The 15,221-nt window shown below is 38.3% G+C and overlaps 1 protein-coding gene across 2 annotated transcripts in view; it reads right to left on the reverse strand.

The window, feature by feature from the left end:
* The window catches only part of COG5 (component of oligomeric golgi complex 5), a 375,810-nt gene that overhangs the window by 218,332 nt on the left and 142,257 nt on the right, over window positions 1–15,221 (reverse strand). For both annotated transcript variants that reach the window (XM_062174782.1, XM_062216926.1), the window contains exon 7: window positions 4,161–4,291. In XM_062174782.1, coding sequence (XP_062030766.1) covers window positions 4,161–4,291 — 131 coding nt within the window. The remainder of the gene's footprint in view (window positions 1–4,160; window positions 4,292–15,221) is intronic.

Below are 15,221 nucleotides of genomic sequence, written 5' to 3' on the forward strand. Positions count from 1 at the left end.
CACATGAGAATACAGAAAGAAACAGCCATTCCTATCTACTACAGCTTGCTGAATTAGATTCTGTTCTCCATAAACAAACTCTAACCAATACAATCATCCTGTAGGCAGGCAGTGTACAGATTTAGAATTCAGAAGAGAGATCTGAAAGTTATCATCAAATGAAAATTTATGAGAACTAGGAAAAGTAAAACTTAAAAAGAGGTCAAACAGAGGGAACAGAGCATTAAGGAAGTGAACCGAAGTTGTTAAGAATAAGGAAGAAATGAAAAAGTCAAGTAAACAGGAAAGGAAGAAAGAAATGACAGGGATTAATCTAATCTAAATTAATCTAAAGAGGGTTGTCAAGAACCTGAAATGTCACCAAAAATCTGAGAGAAGCAAAAAGAATCATATCCTTTGGGAAACTAAGAGGTTAACAGTCATGTCACTGAACGCAAACTTATTAAAGACATGTTAGAAGCAGAATATACTACAGACTACATGAGAAATTCAAGAAAAGCAAACAATGAAAATGGCCTATTCTTACAAATAGCTTGATTGCAAAGTAAAGACACCAGGAAATAGTGCATACTAAGACATGGTTATATAAAGTTACACTTGAAAATTCCCTTCCCTTTTAAGATGGAGTGTTAGTACCTTTGTATGTCCTGATACTGGAAAGGGAAAAGCTGAAAGTGATATGAAATGAGCCTTTTAACAGAAAGGTAAGAAACTGGATGCACATTTGTCTTCGAAACTGAGATCGGCAGGAACTTAAAAAAACTTATGCTTTGGGGCCAGCGCTTCAGAACTCACCAGATATAAGCTCTATAAAGGACTTGAGAGGCCAGCACTATGGCATAGTGGATTAAGCCTCCGCCCATGGAGCCAGCATCTTATATGGGCAGTAGTTCGAGTCCCGATTGCTCCACTTCCAATCTAGCTCCTTGCTAATGGACTGGGAAAGCAGAGAAAGATGGCCCAAGTGCATGGGACCCTGCGCCCACATAGGAGACAAGGATTCAGAAGCTCTTGGCTCCTGGCTTTGGATTGGCCCAGTTATGGCCATTGTGGCCATTTGGGGAGTAAACCAGCACATGGAAGACTTTTCTGTCTGTTTCTCCCTCTCTCTGCAACTGTAAATTTCAAATGAATAAATAAATAAATATTTAAAAAGAATCATTAGTTGGGAGATACTTGAAGAGACAGATCTCAATTTGTCTAACACAGATCAACTTAATATAGAGAATAAGTAGACACATGCTTGGTAGGGTAGAAAAACATCATATAGTGAAGGCACTGATGTTCTAGCTGATCTGAATGATTGATATTTTACAGTGCAGACATTTAGCCGAGCAGTTGAGATACCTGCATTCCACATTAGGGTGGCTGGGTTCCATTCCTGGCTCTTTCTTCCTGACTCTAGCTTCCTAACAATATGGACCCTGGGAGGCAATACTCAAAGGACAGCTCAAGGGACTTGGTTCTTGCCACCTGTGTGGGAGACAATGGATTGGGTTCCTGGTTGCAAGCTCTGACCCCAGAGCAGCCTTGGTGCCTGCAGCCATTTGATAATGAATCAGCAGATGGGAGTTCTCTCTGTCTGTCTCCTCTTTTTTTTTTTTTTTTTAAGATCTATGTTCTACATTAATAGAATAACTTTAAGTTTTAACAGGAACAAGGTAATAAGAGGTGAGAAAAAATTATCTGTAGTCAAAGAATAGGACAATAGAGTTCGACAAAATGCTAATAATAATATCCAAGGATTATCATGGGAAGAAAAAGGTGCGACAGCAGAACAGAGGGGAGGGGCACTAGGCTCAACGGCCACTGGGTGCAAGACTGTGAGTTCAATGTATGACAATAATCACGGCCGTAGGTATTGATTACACCCAGGGTTCCAGGATTTGGGACGGCCCAAAAAAAAAAACAAACAAAACAAAACAAAACAAAACCCAGCAATGCCTAAATCTTGGATTAGTACACAGGGGAATCAAAGGTGTTAGGTGATTAAAACAATCACTTGAGAAAAGAAAATATAAGCTATAGGAAATCAATTTCCGGTCTAAAACCTCTAAGAAGTATACTCACATTTTATACAGGATGCAAGGTTAGAGTCAAACCCTTCTGAGGAAGGCAACTGTCCTTTCTCATTCAATTCTGAGCACAAAACTTGATAAGTAAAATTTTCTTTCCACCTCTTTTGACAATATAAATAAGGTATCTTCTCTTATTTAACACAGAGAAAAAAGGTGTTAAAAATAACAATGTAAGTATTTCATACTCTCAGTGGGACCTAGAGTTAAAACAGATAAAATGGGTGCCAGTGTTGTGGTGTAGCAGGTGAAATTGTTGTCGGCAATGCCAACATCCTAAATGGGAACCAGTTCAAGTCCTGCCTGCTCCACTTCTGATCTAGCTCCCTGCAAATGTGCCTAGGAAAGTATTAGAGGATGGCCCAAGTTCTTGGGCCTCTACCACCCACGTGCTCCTGCCCATCTAGGGAGTGGACCAGAGGATGGCCAACTCTCTCTCTCTCTGTACCTCTTTAAAAAAAAAAAAAAAGATAAAATAGATCTTCAAGGATAGACGTCAAGACAATGGGGAAGAGAGAACGTGCTGTGAGCAGCAAAGAGGTTCCATGAAAAAAAGGAGACTCCAGGCTGCTAAAATCCTATTTCTTGGCCTGGTTTTGAATTTACATATATGTTTATTCTCTGATATTCTATATGTGCATTTATAATTTGGTCACTTTTCATCATGCATATAATACTCAATTTTAAAAGTATATTTTATTTTTATTTATTTATTTATTTTTTTGACAGGCAGAGTGGATAGTGAGAGAGAGAGAGACAGAGAGAAAGGTCTTCCTTTTTGCTGTTGGTTCACCCTCCAATGGCCGCTGCGGCCGGCGTATCGTGCAGATCCGAAGCCAGGAGCCAGGTGCTTCTCCTGGTTTCCCATGCGGGTGCAGGGCCCAAGCACTTGGGCCATCCTCCACTGCACTCCCGGGCCATAGCAGAGAGCTGGCCTGGAAAAGGGGCAACCGGGACAGAATCCGGCGCCCCAACCGGGACTAGAACCTGGTGTGCCGGCGCCACAAGGCGGAGGATTAGCCTGTTAAGCCACGGCACCGGCCTTAAAAGTATATTTTAAAAGTAACTAATAATTATATTTAATATTGTAATTATTTAATGTATCTGAAGTCAAATAAGTACCTTCTTGATTTAAATCCTACTTAAGAAACTGAATATTAATTACATTTTTTTTGTCCAATACAAAATTTTTTTTTGACAGGCAGAGTTAGACAGTGAGAGAGAGAGAGACAGAAAGGTCTTCCTTCCGCTGGTTCACCCCCCAAGTGGCTGCTATGGTCGACATGCTGCGCTGCGCTGATCTGAAGCCAGGAGCCAGGTGCTTCCTTCTGGTCTCCCATGCTGGTGCAGGGCCCAAGCACTTGGGCCATCCTCCACTGCCTTCCTGGGCCACAGCAGAGAGCTGGACTGGAAGAGAAGCAACTGGGACAGAACCTGGCACCCCAACCGGAACTAGAACCCGGGGTACCGGTGCCACAGGTGGAGGATTAGCCTAGTGAGCTGCGGCGCTGGCCTCCAATACAAATTTACTTATGTCTAAAAACAAAACTCCTGTTTTTAAAGGTTATGAAAAAATGTTTAAATATTATTAATCATATTTGAGTCCAAAACAAATGGAGAAAATATCTGGATAGAATTGAGATTTAATTCTAATTTGTTGATTCTAATACATTAGTATCTTTGGTTTCCTTTTAGCTCAGAAAATGTAAGCTATTTCCTCACCTCCAGAATGGAAGTAACAGAATCAGCCTTAATGGGTAAATCAAAAGATTAAATGACTTAACAGTGTTTCAGACAAAGCAAGCACACTCAATAGGGATTAACTGGTCATCTGCACATGGACATCACATAAAAATTTGTTTCATATGAAACATTAAACTACAGAAATCTTACCAAATTAAATATACTTAGTAAATCTTTCCTATACTTATGGACATGGCTTACTCAGTAATTTAAATTGTAGACATAGTTCCTTAACAATAAAATGAAGACATGTATTACCTTTTTGAACTTTTTGAACTCAAAAATCAAACTTTCTTCTGTATTATGACATTTTTCACACAAAAAAGATACAGTTTTTAATACCTGAGTCTCTAGACCTTGTTCCAACAGGCGCCTAGCTTGATTTTCCACTTCAAGTCGAGCTCTTGCAATAAAAAGTAGATCATTTTCTATTACTTCTATTCCAGAAAGATCTATTCCTTGAGAAAGATAATCTATTTAAAAAAAGAGACATTTAAATATTTCAGTATCAAAATATCTGCATATAAATGTACAATTTCTTCAAAAATAATATTTACTGCAGAATACAGCTCCCTTTCTAGAGTCACACTTTAAAAAGAAGAATTTCCCAAATATTTTCCACTTAATAAATAACTTTACTCTGGAGCTAAATACTCTAAATTAGAGTTGGTAAAGCAAGAATAAAAATTATGTTTAAATTCAAAGTAATGTCAGCAGACTGGAGAAGTCCAACATTTTAGTGTATATATCATGATTTTTTAGGGATTTCTAAAGTTACAAGCATGGTTTTAAATGTCATACTATAAGAGCAAATATTTGAAATAAATGTCTAGCATTGAGAATGACTAATAAAAATCTCAAGAGTGTTTACATGATCAAGCAGACCTTAGTTACACAGAAGAACTTTCATGATATTACTCAATGAGAGAAAATTACATACAGGAATTCACTTAATTTTTTTTTTAAAGATTGATTTATTTATTTGAAAGGCAGAGTTACAGAGACAGACAGACAGAAATTGTTATCCAATGGTTCACTCCCCATATGGGCACAACGGCCAGGGCTGGGCCAGGCTGCAGCCAGGAGCTTCATCTGCGCTTCCCAAAATAGGCACAGGGGACCAAGGACTTGGATCATCCTGAGCTGCTTTCCTAGGCACATTAACAAAAAGCTGAATTTGAAGTGAACCATCCGGGACTCGAAGTGGTGCCCATATGTGGTGCCATAATCACAGGCAGGAGTTTAACAGTATGTCACAGTGCCAGCCACTACTATGTAGAATTTTATATACAAATTTGCGCACTAACAAGTGTAAAATAATTCTTAAAATATGTTGAGTTCACTCTACACGTTTAGAATTTGTGTAAACTTAAATGTAAAAGTAACTAAAAAGCTAAAAATAAAATCAGAAGTTTAAGCAGTTTAGACACAATTCTACAAATTATATTTTCCATTTTAACAGGATTAACTACCTTTTTTTTTTTTTTTTTTGGACAGGCAGAGTTAGACAGAGACAGAGAGAGAGAGAGAGAGAAACAGAGTGAAAGAAAGGTCTTCCTTTTTCCGTTGGTTTACCCCCAAAGTGGCCACTATGGCCGGTGCGCTGTAGCCGGCACGCTGCACCGATCCGAAGCCAGGAGCCAGGTGCTTCTTCCAGGTCTCCCATGCGGGTGCAGGGCCCAAGCACTTGGGCCACCCTCCACTGCCTTCCCGGGCCATAGCAGAGAGCTGGAGAGGTAGAGCAACCGGGACAGAACCAGTGCCCCAACCGGGACTAGAACCCAGTGTGCTGGCGCCGCAGGGGGAGGATTAGCCTAGTTAGCCGTGGCGCTGGCCTAGGATTAACTACTTTTAAAGATAAGTTTAGACAGATGATTTTATTTTGCCAGTGAATAGAATATTGGATGTATTTTTCACCGTATTCTTTCAATTAAAACTATTTCCTACGTTTATTCTTATTAAGAAAAAATCCTTAGTTCAATCAGAAGAAAGAATATCTGATACTAAAGGCAGTTTTTTTTTTTTTAAATAAACCACAAAAAACCAAAAACAGAACAATATCAGTGTTCAAGATCCCTAAGATATCATCCAATGAAGCAATATTCTAGTTTCTGGAATTCCTGAAGGAATGAAAGAAAAAATGCCTTAAAACACCTACTCAATGGATTAACAGCAGAGAGCTTCTCCAATTCATAGAAAGATAGGGACATCCAAAACCAGGAAACTAACAGAACCCCAAATAGACATACCAGAAAGAACCCCACCAAGACATATTCTAGTCAAACTTTCAAAAGTAAAACACAGAGACCGGAGTGAAAGAAAAAACAATGACAACTGATGCCTTTTAAGATCTACTGTGTGGAAGGTACTTAGACACAAAATGTGTTGTTGTTGTTTTTTAATTTTAATGCATGCATCTATCATTTTTAGTTTTCTAAGCAGTCTTGTAAGAAGTATCATCTTATCTAGATGGAGATGAGACCCAAAGAATCGGAACAAATTAACCTGGCAAGTAACCAGTAAAGCAGAATTTAAAGTCATGTCTGTCTGACTTCCACACCTCTTACCAAATTTTATCAGCCAGGCCAATCTCACAAGACTCAGAGAGCAGACAGCTCTATGTTCAAAGATCAAACAGTATCCCAAATCCTACCTCCTTCCAATTTACTCATTGAAAGGATTAAGATGTAAAATCAAAGGATTAGTGAGATTTAATCAACAGAATAATGGCAGTATTAAATACACCAGATTTACACATTATTTACACAGATTACACAAGAGTTCTAGAACTGCAATTCAATCACCTGCAGACAAAATATTTGAGAGGAAAAAAATTGAACAGGTAATGAAATTCTTGTCATCATTTTTCCATAAAATGCACAATACAGTAACCACACAGCATATACACTTTAATAGATGTCACAAACTACAGATGATTTAAAGTATACAGGACAACATGTATGGGTTATATGAAAATACTACACCATTTTATACAAGAGACTTGAGTACTGGCACATTTTGTTTTGTCCAAGTGTTCCTGGAACCAACTCCAATAGATACTTTAAGAATGTAACTTATAGTATGAAATTAATCAAAAAAGAAATATGTAAAAGATTAAAAATATTTAAGCTGCCAAACATTGAAATTTGCCTGCATTAGTCACATTATGGCAATTAAACCTTAATAAACATGGAGTGCACAGCCAGAACTTCCAGCCACAAAATAGTAACACCTGTTGAATACAGTCAGGTACTAAAATTATTATGAGGAAACTAAATTGATCTATTTGGATCTAACATATTTACCATCTTCTTAGGAGGGAGAAAACAATGAAATCAATGCTTTGAGTGGAAATTAAATAATAAGCTCCTAATTGTTTACTTAAACTAAGAAAAATTTAATTTAACAGATTATAGAAAGAAGAATTAAATCAAAAGACCAGACATAGATATTAAGAAGATTGGTAAAAATGAACAAAATGTTTTTGTTGTTTGCTTTGTTATTTTATCCAATGAATTTTGCCTTTCAAATAAATAAATCTTTAAAAAATTTAAGAGATAAAAAATGAAGTCTGGAGGTCAGCGTTGCACTGTAGACCATTAAGTGGCCCCGTGCAATGCCAGCATCCCCTATCGGAGAACCAGTTTGAGTCCTGGCTGCTCCACTTCCCATCCAGCTCCCTGTTAATACACTTGGGAAAGCAGCAAAAGATGGTCCAAGTTCTTGGGCCCCTGTCATCCATATGGGACAATAGGATGGAGTCCAAAATCCAAGGACAACTACATATACACTGTGCTTTTCATTTCTTTATTCAAGGTGTATACAGTGTTTATCGTTTTCTAATATTTGTTTATTTTACTTGTTTTTATTTGAAACACAGAGTGACAGAGAAAGAGAGAGATCTTCCTAACTCTTTATCTTCTTAACTTCTTTAACTCCCTAAATGCTTACAACATCCCAGGCTGAGCCAGGCCAAAGCAAGAATCTATAAACTCCATCTGGGATTCCCACAAGGGTGGCAGGGACCCAAATACTTGAGCCTCCCAGGTGCATTAGCAGGAAGCTGAACTGGGAGGCAGAGGAAAGACTTGATCCCATGCACTCAGATACAGATGGAGGCTTCCCAAGCAGTGGCTTAGCCTGCTCAGTCACAGCATCCTCACTCTGTTTATTTTTAGAGCTGATGTTTTGATAAAATTCCAGTAGATATACTGGATCTGATAAAATATGCATGCCATAAAAAATCAATTTTGAGGAAAAATATGTACAATTGCAGGGCCATTCTAATAATGTATAATAAAAAATTGAAAGCATAATTATAAATGAAAATTTTTAAAGTCATATGGTATCTGCACCAAGGAGACAATGATGATGTACAGAAATTAAAAATAACATGGTCTTAAAATATGCAAGCTTTTGATATGGGAGAACCTAAATAGAACTAGAAAAACAGGGAAAGTATTATAAATGAAAGCTTCTTAATCTACAAAGCTAGTCAGAGGAAAAAAAAACTTTAAAAACAGAATATTTAATGATTAGGAAAAGTGATTTCCCAACCTTCAAGGAAATGAATGAATTATAGTAAGTCTTTTGCAAGCAAATTTTTTTTTTTTTAAATTTACTTATTTATTTGAAAGTTGGAGTTACACAGAGAGAGGAGAGGCAGAGAGAGAGAGAGAGAGAGAGAGAGCGAGAATCTTCCATCCAATGGTTCACTCCTCAATTGGCCTCAACAGCAGGAGATGCGCTGATCCAAAGCCAGGAGCTAGGAGCCTCCTCCAGGTCTCCTACGCGGGTGCTTTCCCAGGTCATAGCAGAGAGCTGGTTCGGAAGTGGAGCAGCCAGGTCTTGCACCGGTGCCCATATGGGATGCCGGCGCTTCAGGCCAGGGTGTTAACCCGCTGCGCCACAGCGCCGACCCCCAAGCAAATTTCTAATTTTTTTTCTAATGAAAATCAATAAAAAGAAAGGGGGGAATATTTGTAATAAGTAACACAGATAAAAGTTTTAAGAGACAAAACAGGGGCTAGTGCTGTGGCTTAGGGGCTAAAGCCACCACCTGTAGTGCCAGCATCCCATAGGAGTGCCGGTTTGAGTCCTGGTTGCTCCACTTCTGATCCAGCTCTCTGCTATGGTCTGGGAAAGCAATGGAGGATACCCCAAATCCTAAGGCCCCTGCACCTGTGTAGGAGACCTGGAGGAAGCTCCTGGCTTCAGATTGGCACATCTCATGCCACTGCAGGCTCTTGGGGAGTGAACCAGTAGATGAAAGGCCCCCCCCCCCACTCTGCCTCTCTGTCACTCTGCTTTTCAAATAAGTAAATAAATCTTAAAAAAAAAAAAGAGCAAAAAAACAAAACAAAGAATTTGTAGTTTCTAATATATCAAGTTCGTATACTAGGAAATTTGTAAGGCAATGCTTGAAAACCTATTAAACCTTTCCTATAATCCTTGAAGTGATTCTTAATATAAGCAAAATATTAAATATTCATTGAAACACCTTTAAAATAAAAAATGTCTTTTAATTAAAAGTTAATATCTACTAACGTTTTAAAAACAACAGTATATCCTTTTAAAGGCAGAGTCTGACAGAAGGAATACTGAACTAGGAATGAGAAATCTGGACTTTGATTCTATTCAATCCTATGCCCTAAGAAAAAGCATTTAATCATTTTGAGATTCCAGAAGAAAAAGTTTTAAAAATCTGTGTTGCAAACTAAGTAGAGTTGTGTGGACAAATGAGATGTTTTGCACAGAGCATGCCTTTTCCATGGTAAAGAACTACATATACGGAAGTTATTATGTTCTAAATGGGATATTAATTGCTAAACTGTTCTTCTAAAAGGGGTAAGGAGAAGGAGGACTCTGAAGACCTGATGGGCCATCTTAAAGAGTTCAGAATTACAAAAAAACAAACACAGTGAAAACCTGGGCTTTTCTCATCATTCTTAATTGATATTACTTCATCAACGATGCACAGAACAGCCTCCGGCTGAAGTAAACTCCTTCAGCGGAATCTTCTTATTTCAAGTCTAAAGCATTTCTCAGGGCATGATTGATCTTCCTTGTTCTTCAAAGCTTCATGAAAATTCAGCATCAAAAGCCCTCCTTCTTTTTTCTGTTTCTTACTATAGAAGGAAAGGTAAGAGGAAAAAAAAAAAAGGGGGAAAAAACCCTTACTATTAAAAACTAGTATTAGTTTTCCTCTTCTAAGTCTTCCTCTGTTTCTGTTCCTTATGTCCTGTTTCCTCCTTATGTCCCTACAGAAAGCTATTTCAAGTGCTTTATTTATGCCAACCAGAAATATGTCCCTGATAGAGTCAGTAAAAATAATACAGGAAAAAGTGAACACCACCACAAACAAAAGGAATACAAGTGATGTCTACAGAGTGCCCCATTCAACAGAAACATAACACAAAAAGCGTTCAACTACACATGGAGTATTAACTAAGACCAGGGCCTGGGTCAAAAAACAAACAATGCAGGTTCAAAATAATTAAGATGATATAAAATATGTTATAACAGAATCAAACTAGGAAATTTTCCAAGCTTTGGAAATGAACATCTTCCTACATAATCAATGAATCACAAAAGCTCTAAAATAAATTTTTAGAAAAGCATTGAACTAAACAAAAATGAAAATACAACATCAAAATCTTTGGTATGCAATTAAGCAGCAGTTAAGAGGGAATTTAATAACACTAAATGTATTTTTAGGAAAAAAGTACAATTTAGAAAAAAGTCTCTAATAATGTGGATACCCACTTGAAGATATTACAAACCGAAAAGCTGAATAAACCCAAAACAAAAAGGAAGACCAAGAGAAAGAAAGTGGTAGAACTGATTTTCCCTACTTTTCTAAAATTTTGAATCAAACAAAAAGTTGAATGTTTGAAGGCATCAATAAAAGTGACAACCCCTAGTAAAAAGGAAAAAAAAAATGGAAGACAAATTACCAAAATCAGAGATGAAAAAGAAGACAGTGCCATAGGTCTCTCAGGCATTAAAAGGACAGAGTACAATGTACAGCTGAGCAACTGAGATACAACTACCAGAAGAAACACTGACTATGCCTGTAACCACAAAGAAAAGGAAAGCGTAGTTGAAAACACTCTCAATAAGAAATCTACAGAACCAGATGTTTCCACAATGAAAAAAGAAAACAACAAAATGAGGAAGAGGGACTACCTTGCAAATGTTCTACAGAATGCAATAAAATCGTCAAAATACTTGTAAATTTAATTACCCAGCTACAAAAACCAAATCCATGACAAAAAAAATTACAGCACAACATCCCTCATGAGGAAAGGCATACAAAAATAAAATATTAGCAAAAAGCATCTCATAATATGAAAATAATAATAATACCATGGACCAAGCAAATGTCTCTCCTTGGAATACAAGGAAGACAGACATTGACAACCTAAAGATGTTTACTATGAACTCTAAACAGATAAAAACAACAGAGTTTACAGTTAAAAAGCCAACAAATGAAATAAAATGGGCTCATAAAAAAATTCAAAACAAATCAGAAAAAGAGAAAAACAGAAGCAATGAAAAAACAATACAACTAGAAAAGAAATTCTAGGAAACACAAGCTAGGATGTAGGTCACTGATTCCATGGGTGTGGGAAGGGATTTTATTTTATTTATTTTTATTTATTTATTTTTTTGACAGGCAGAGTTAGACAGTGAGAGAGAGAGAGACAGAAAGAAAAGTCTTTCTTCCGTTGGTTCACCCCTCAAGTGGCCGCTACTGCCAGCGTGCTGCAGCCGGCACACTGCGCGGATCCGAAGCCAGGAGCCAGGTGCTTCCTCCTGGTCTCCACTGCGGGTGCAGGGCCCAAGCACTTGGGCCATCCTCCACTGCCTTCCTGGGCCACAGCAGACAGCTGGACTGGAAGAGGGGCAATCGGGACTAGAACCAGTGTGCCAGCGCCACAGGCAGAGGATTAGCCAAGTGAGCCACGGCGCCGGCCATGGGAAGGGATTTTAGAAAACACAGCAGAGGCGCCTCTCATTGAAACTTTTGGGGTGATGACTATGTTCTTTGTCTTGATTATGTTGGTTTCTTAGGCATATAAACATCGAGTTGTAACTTTAAATGATTATAGGTTACTGACGCCGGCACTATGGCACAGCAGGTTAGGGCCCTGGCCTGCAGCGCTAGCATCCCATATGGGCGCAGGTTTGGGTCACGGCTGCTCCACTTCCTATCCGGCTCTCTATTGTGGCCTGGGAAGGTGGTGGAAGATGGCCCAAATCCTTGGACCCCTGCACCCACGAGGTGCTTCTGGCTCCTGGCTTTGGATCAGCTCAGCTCTGGCCGTTGCAGTCATTTGGGGAGTGGACCAGTGGACGTAAGACCTCTCTCTCTCTCTACCTCTCTGTAACTCTGTCTTTCAAATAAATAAATGAATCTTTAAAAAAATTATTATAGGATACTGTAAATAAATTATACCTCAATAAGGTTGATCTTTAAAAACACGAAGAAAAACTGTATCAAAAATACATCAGAAAGAACTACAGTTATTCAACAAAAAATCATTCTCCATTTTCAGAATACTTACAAAAGATACCAAGAAAAGTCTGTATGACTTTGATTTCCTCTTTCAACATCCACTTAACTGGCTATAAGCACTGTTCAAACATAGCAGACACTAAGCCTGCACTTATCTTTTAGCTCTCTCGCCAACACAGTAAATAAAATTGTAAGCCAGTAAGTCCCTCGATTCAGAAGGCTGAACAATGAATTTATACAAGGTAAGGTTTTGTTCCCAAAGAACTACAATGATATTAATTCTTAATTGTGGATACTCTCAAGTACAGGCACTCCAAAAGATTAAATGCTTTGTGAACACTGGGATCCTGCTACCTGTAATGGTTGTTAAGATACATGAATTTAGGAAACAATGAGTTAGTAACAAAATAATGCAAGTTTCTCTACGATACTCCTCAGAACCATCATTACACATAATAAACATCCACAGGAAGAAGATATAACATTTCCTGCCAGCGCCGTGGCTCAACAGGCTAATCCTCCGCCTAGCGGCGCCGGCACACCTCCCGGTGGAGGCACCGGATTCTGTCCCGGTTGCCCCTCTTCCAGGCCAGCTCTCTGCTGTGGCCAGGGAGTGCAGTGGAGGATGGCCCAAGTCCTTGGGCCCTGCACCCCATGGGAGACCAGGAGAAGCACCTAGCTCCTGCCATTGGATCAGCGCGGTGCACCGGCAGCAGCGCGCCGGCCGTGGCGGCCATTGGAGGGTGAACCAACGGCAAAGGAAGACCTTTCTCTCTGTCTCTCGCTCTCTCACTGTCCACTCTGCCTGTCAAAAGTAAAATAAATAAATAAATTTAAAAAAACCCAAACATTTTCCAAAGCTATTTGTCAACAGATTTCACTGGACCTAGTAAGACCAGGACCCATGGGACACACATAGGCAAACACAGTAACTATCTCATACTGGGTTAGGTACAATACTGAAAGAAAAAAAAAAACCCATACAAATCCACTAATAGAAGTCCTTCATTTATCCCTCTAAAACTCAGGTCAATACAATATCTTATTTACACAGTATACATCACTCACAAGCAATAACATAAATATGAGAAAACATATCAACTTGTATATATTACTCTCCTATGAATAGTTCTCATTACAAAAATATGTATAATAACAGAATGTTCCATATGACACCATAACCTCTAGCCATATTAATTTTTATTCTATACTTGAATTGTACTTAAAAATAAGACATTATGTGGCTATATGAAAACTTCACATTGATACTCTGAAGAATCCTCAGTATAAAGAAATGATATATGTGTATAAAGTTAACTGAAAATAGATCTTAGTACAAAATAAGAATGGGAATAAGAGAGAGAGGAGGAAGAGGAGTGGGAAAGTGGGTGGAAAGAATCACCATGTTCCTAAAGCTGTAATTAGGAAGCATATGAAGTTTGTATTCCTTATAAAAAGAGAGATAAAAATAATCAAATTTTTAAAAAATTTTTTTAAATGATAAAAGTATTAACAGTAAACAAAGTTTACAAAATTTAAGGACAAAAAATTAACTCAGAATATTTACTCTCTAAACCACACATCATAGTTGCAACACAGTGATGCACAAAGGTTAGAAGAATTATTTGGGTCATAACTGGTTATAAGAAATAACAATCTCTCATATAATGCCTACTGTGTGTTATTGGTTGAATTCTGCTCCCTCCCCCAAGTTCCGATATTGAAATCCTAACTCTAGTACCTCAGAACATGCCCTTACTCAGAAATAAAGCCACTTCATATGTAATTAGTTGAGACATTAATCCAAGATAACTGGTGTCCCTTATTATTATTAACTCACAAATTATTTCACAATTTGAAACTACATTTTATTAAAAAAAAAAACACTCTTCTGTTATAGACTGAATTGGGTCTTGCAAAAAAGACATGCTTAAGTCTTAACTCTAGGTACTTGTAAACAGGACCCTCTTTAAAAAGAGGGTCTTTTCATATGCATTCCAGTTAACATGAGTTCAGATGGATGACAGTGGGCCCTAATTCAATGACGGGTACCCTAATAAAAACAAGGGAAATTTAGAGACAGACACAGAAAATGCCATGTAAATTTGATAACTATCCATAATGAATATGATAAGATAAAGATGGAGATTAAGGCAGTACTTGCAGAAACTAAAAAACTCCAAAGATTGCCAGCAAACCATTAGATAAAGAAGCATGAAATAGATTTCTCTCACAGACCTCAAGGAAATGATACAAAGGGTGTCTTAGTTTGGGTTGCTATAACAATGTACCATGAACTGGATGGCTTACTGACAACAGAAATTTATTGTTTACAGTTCTAGAGACTGGAAGTTCAAGATCAAGGATCCAGCAAAGTCAGGTTCTGGTGAGGACCTGCTTCTAGGCTGCACAATTCTCACATACCAGAAAGAAGACAACAGAACCCTTAGGGTGGCTTTTATAAGGACACTAATCGCATTCATGAGGAGAGCCACTGAGACTCCAAATGTCTCACCTCCTAACACTGCCACATTAGGAAATAGGATTTCAACATTTCAATTTAGCAAGGACCAGGTATGTTACCTGGACAGTAATACAGTGTGATTGTACATTTCAACTATCTGGGACATGCTTGGTTGTTTAACCATGTCCGATTCTCTGGCCCTCTAAAGCTTTGTTCTCTTCAGACACTTTCTTTTTCTTTCTTTCTTTTTTTGGGACACTGAGAGAGAGAGACAGAGAGAAAGGTCTTTCTTTTCCGTTGGTTCACCCCTCAATGGCTGCTGTGGCCGGCGTACCGTGCTGATCCGAAGGCAGGAGCCAGGTGCTTCTCCTGGTCTCCCATGCAAGTACAGGGCCCAAGCGCTTGGGCCATCCTCCAC

The sequence above is a fragment of the Lepus europaeus genome, chromosome 1 (genome assembly GCF_033115175.1).
Source record: "Lepus europaeus isolate LE1 chromosome 1, mLepTim1.pri, whole genome shotgun sequence".
Lineage (NCBI taxonomy): Eukaryota > Metazoa > Chordata > Mammalia > Lagomorpha > Leporidae > Lepus > Lepus europaeus.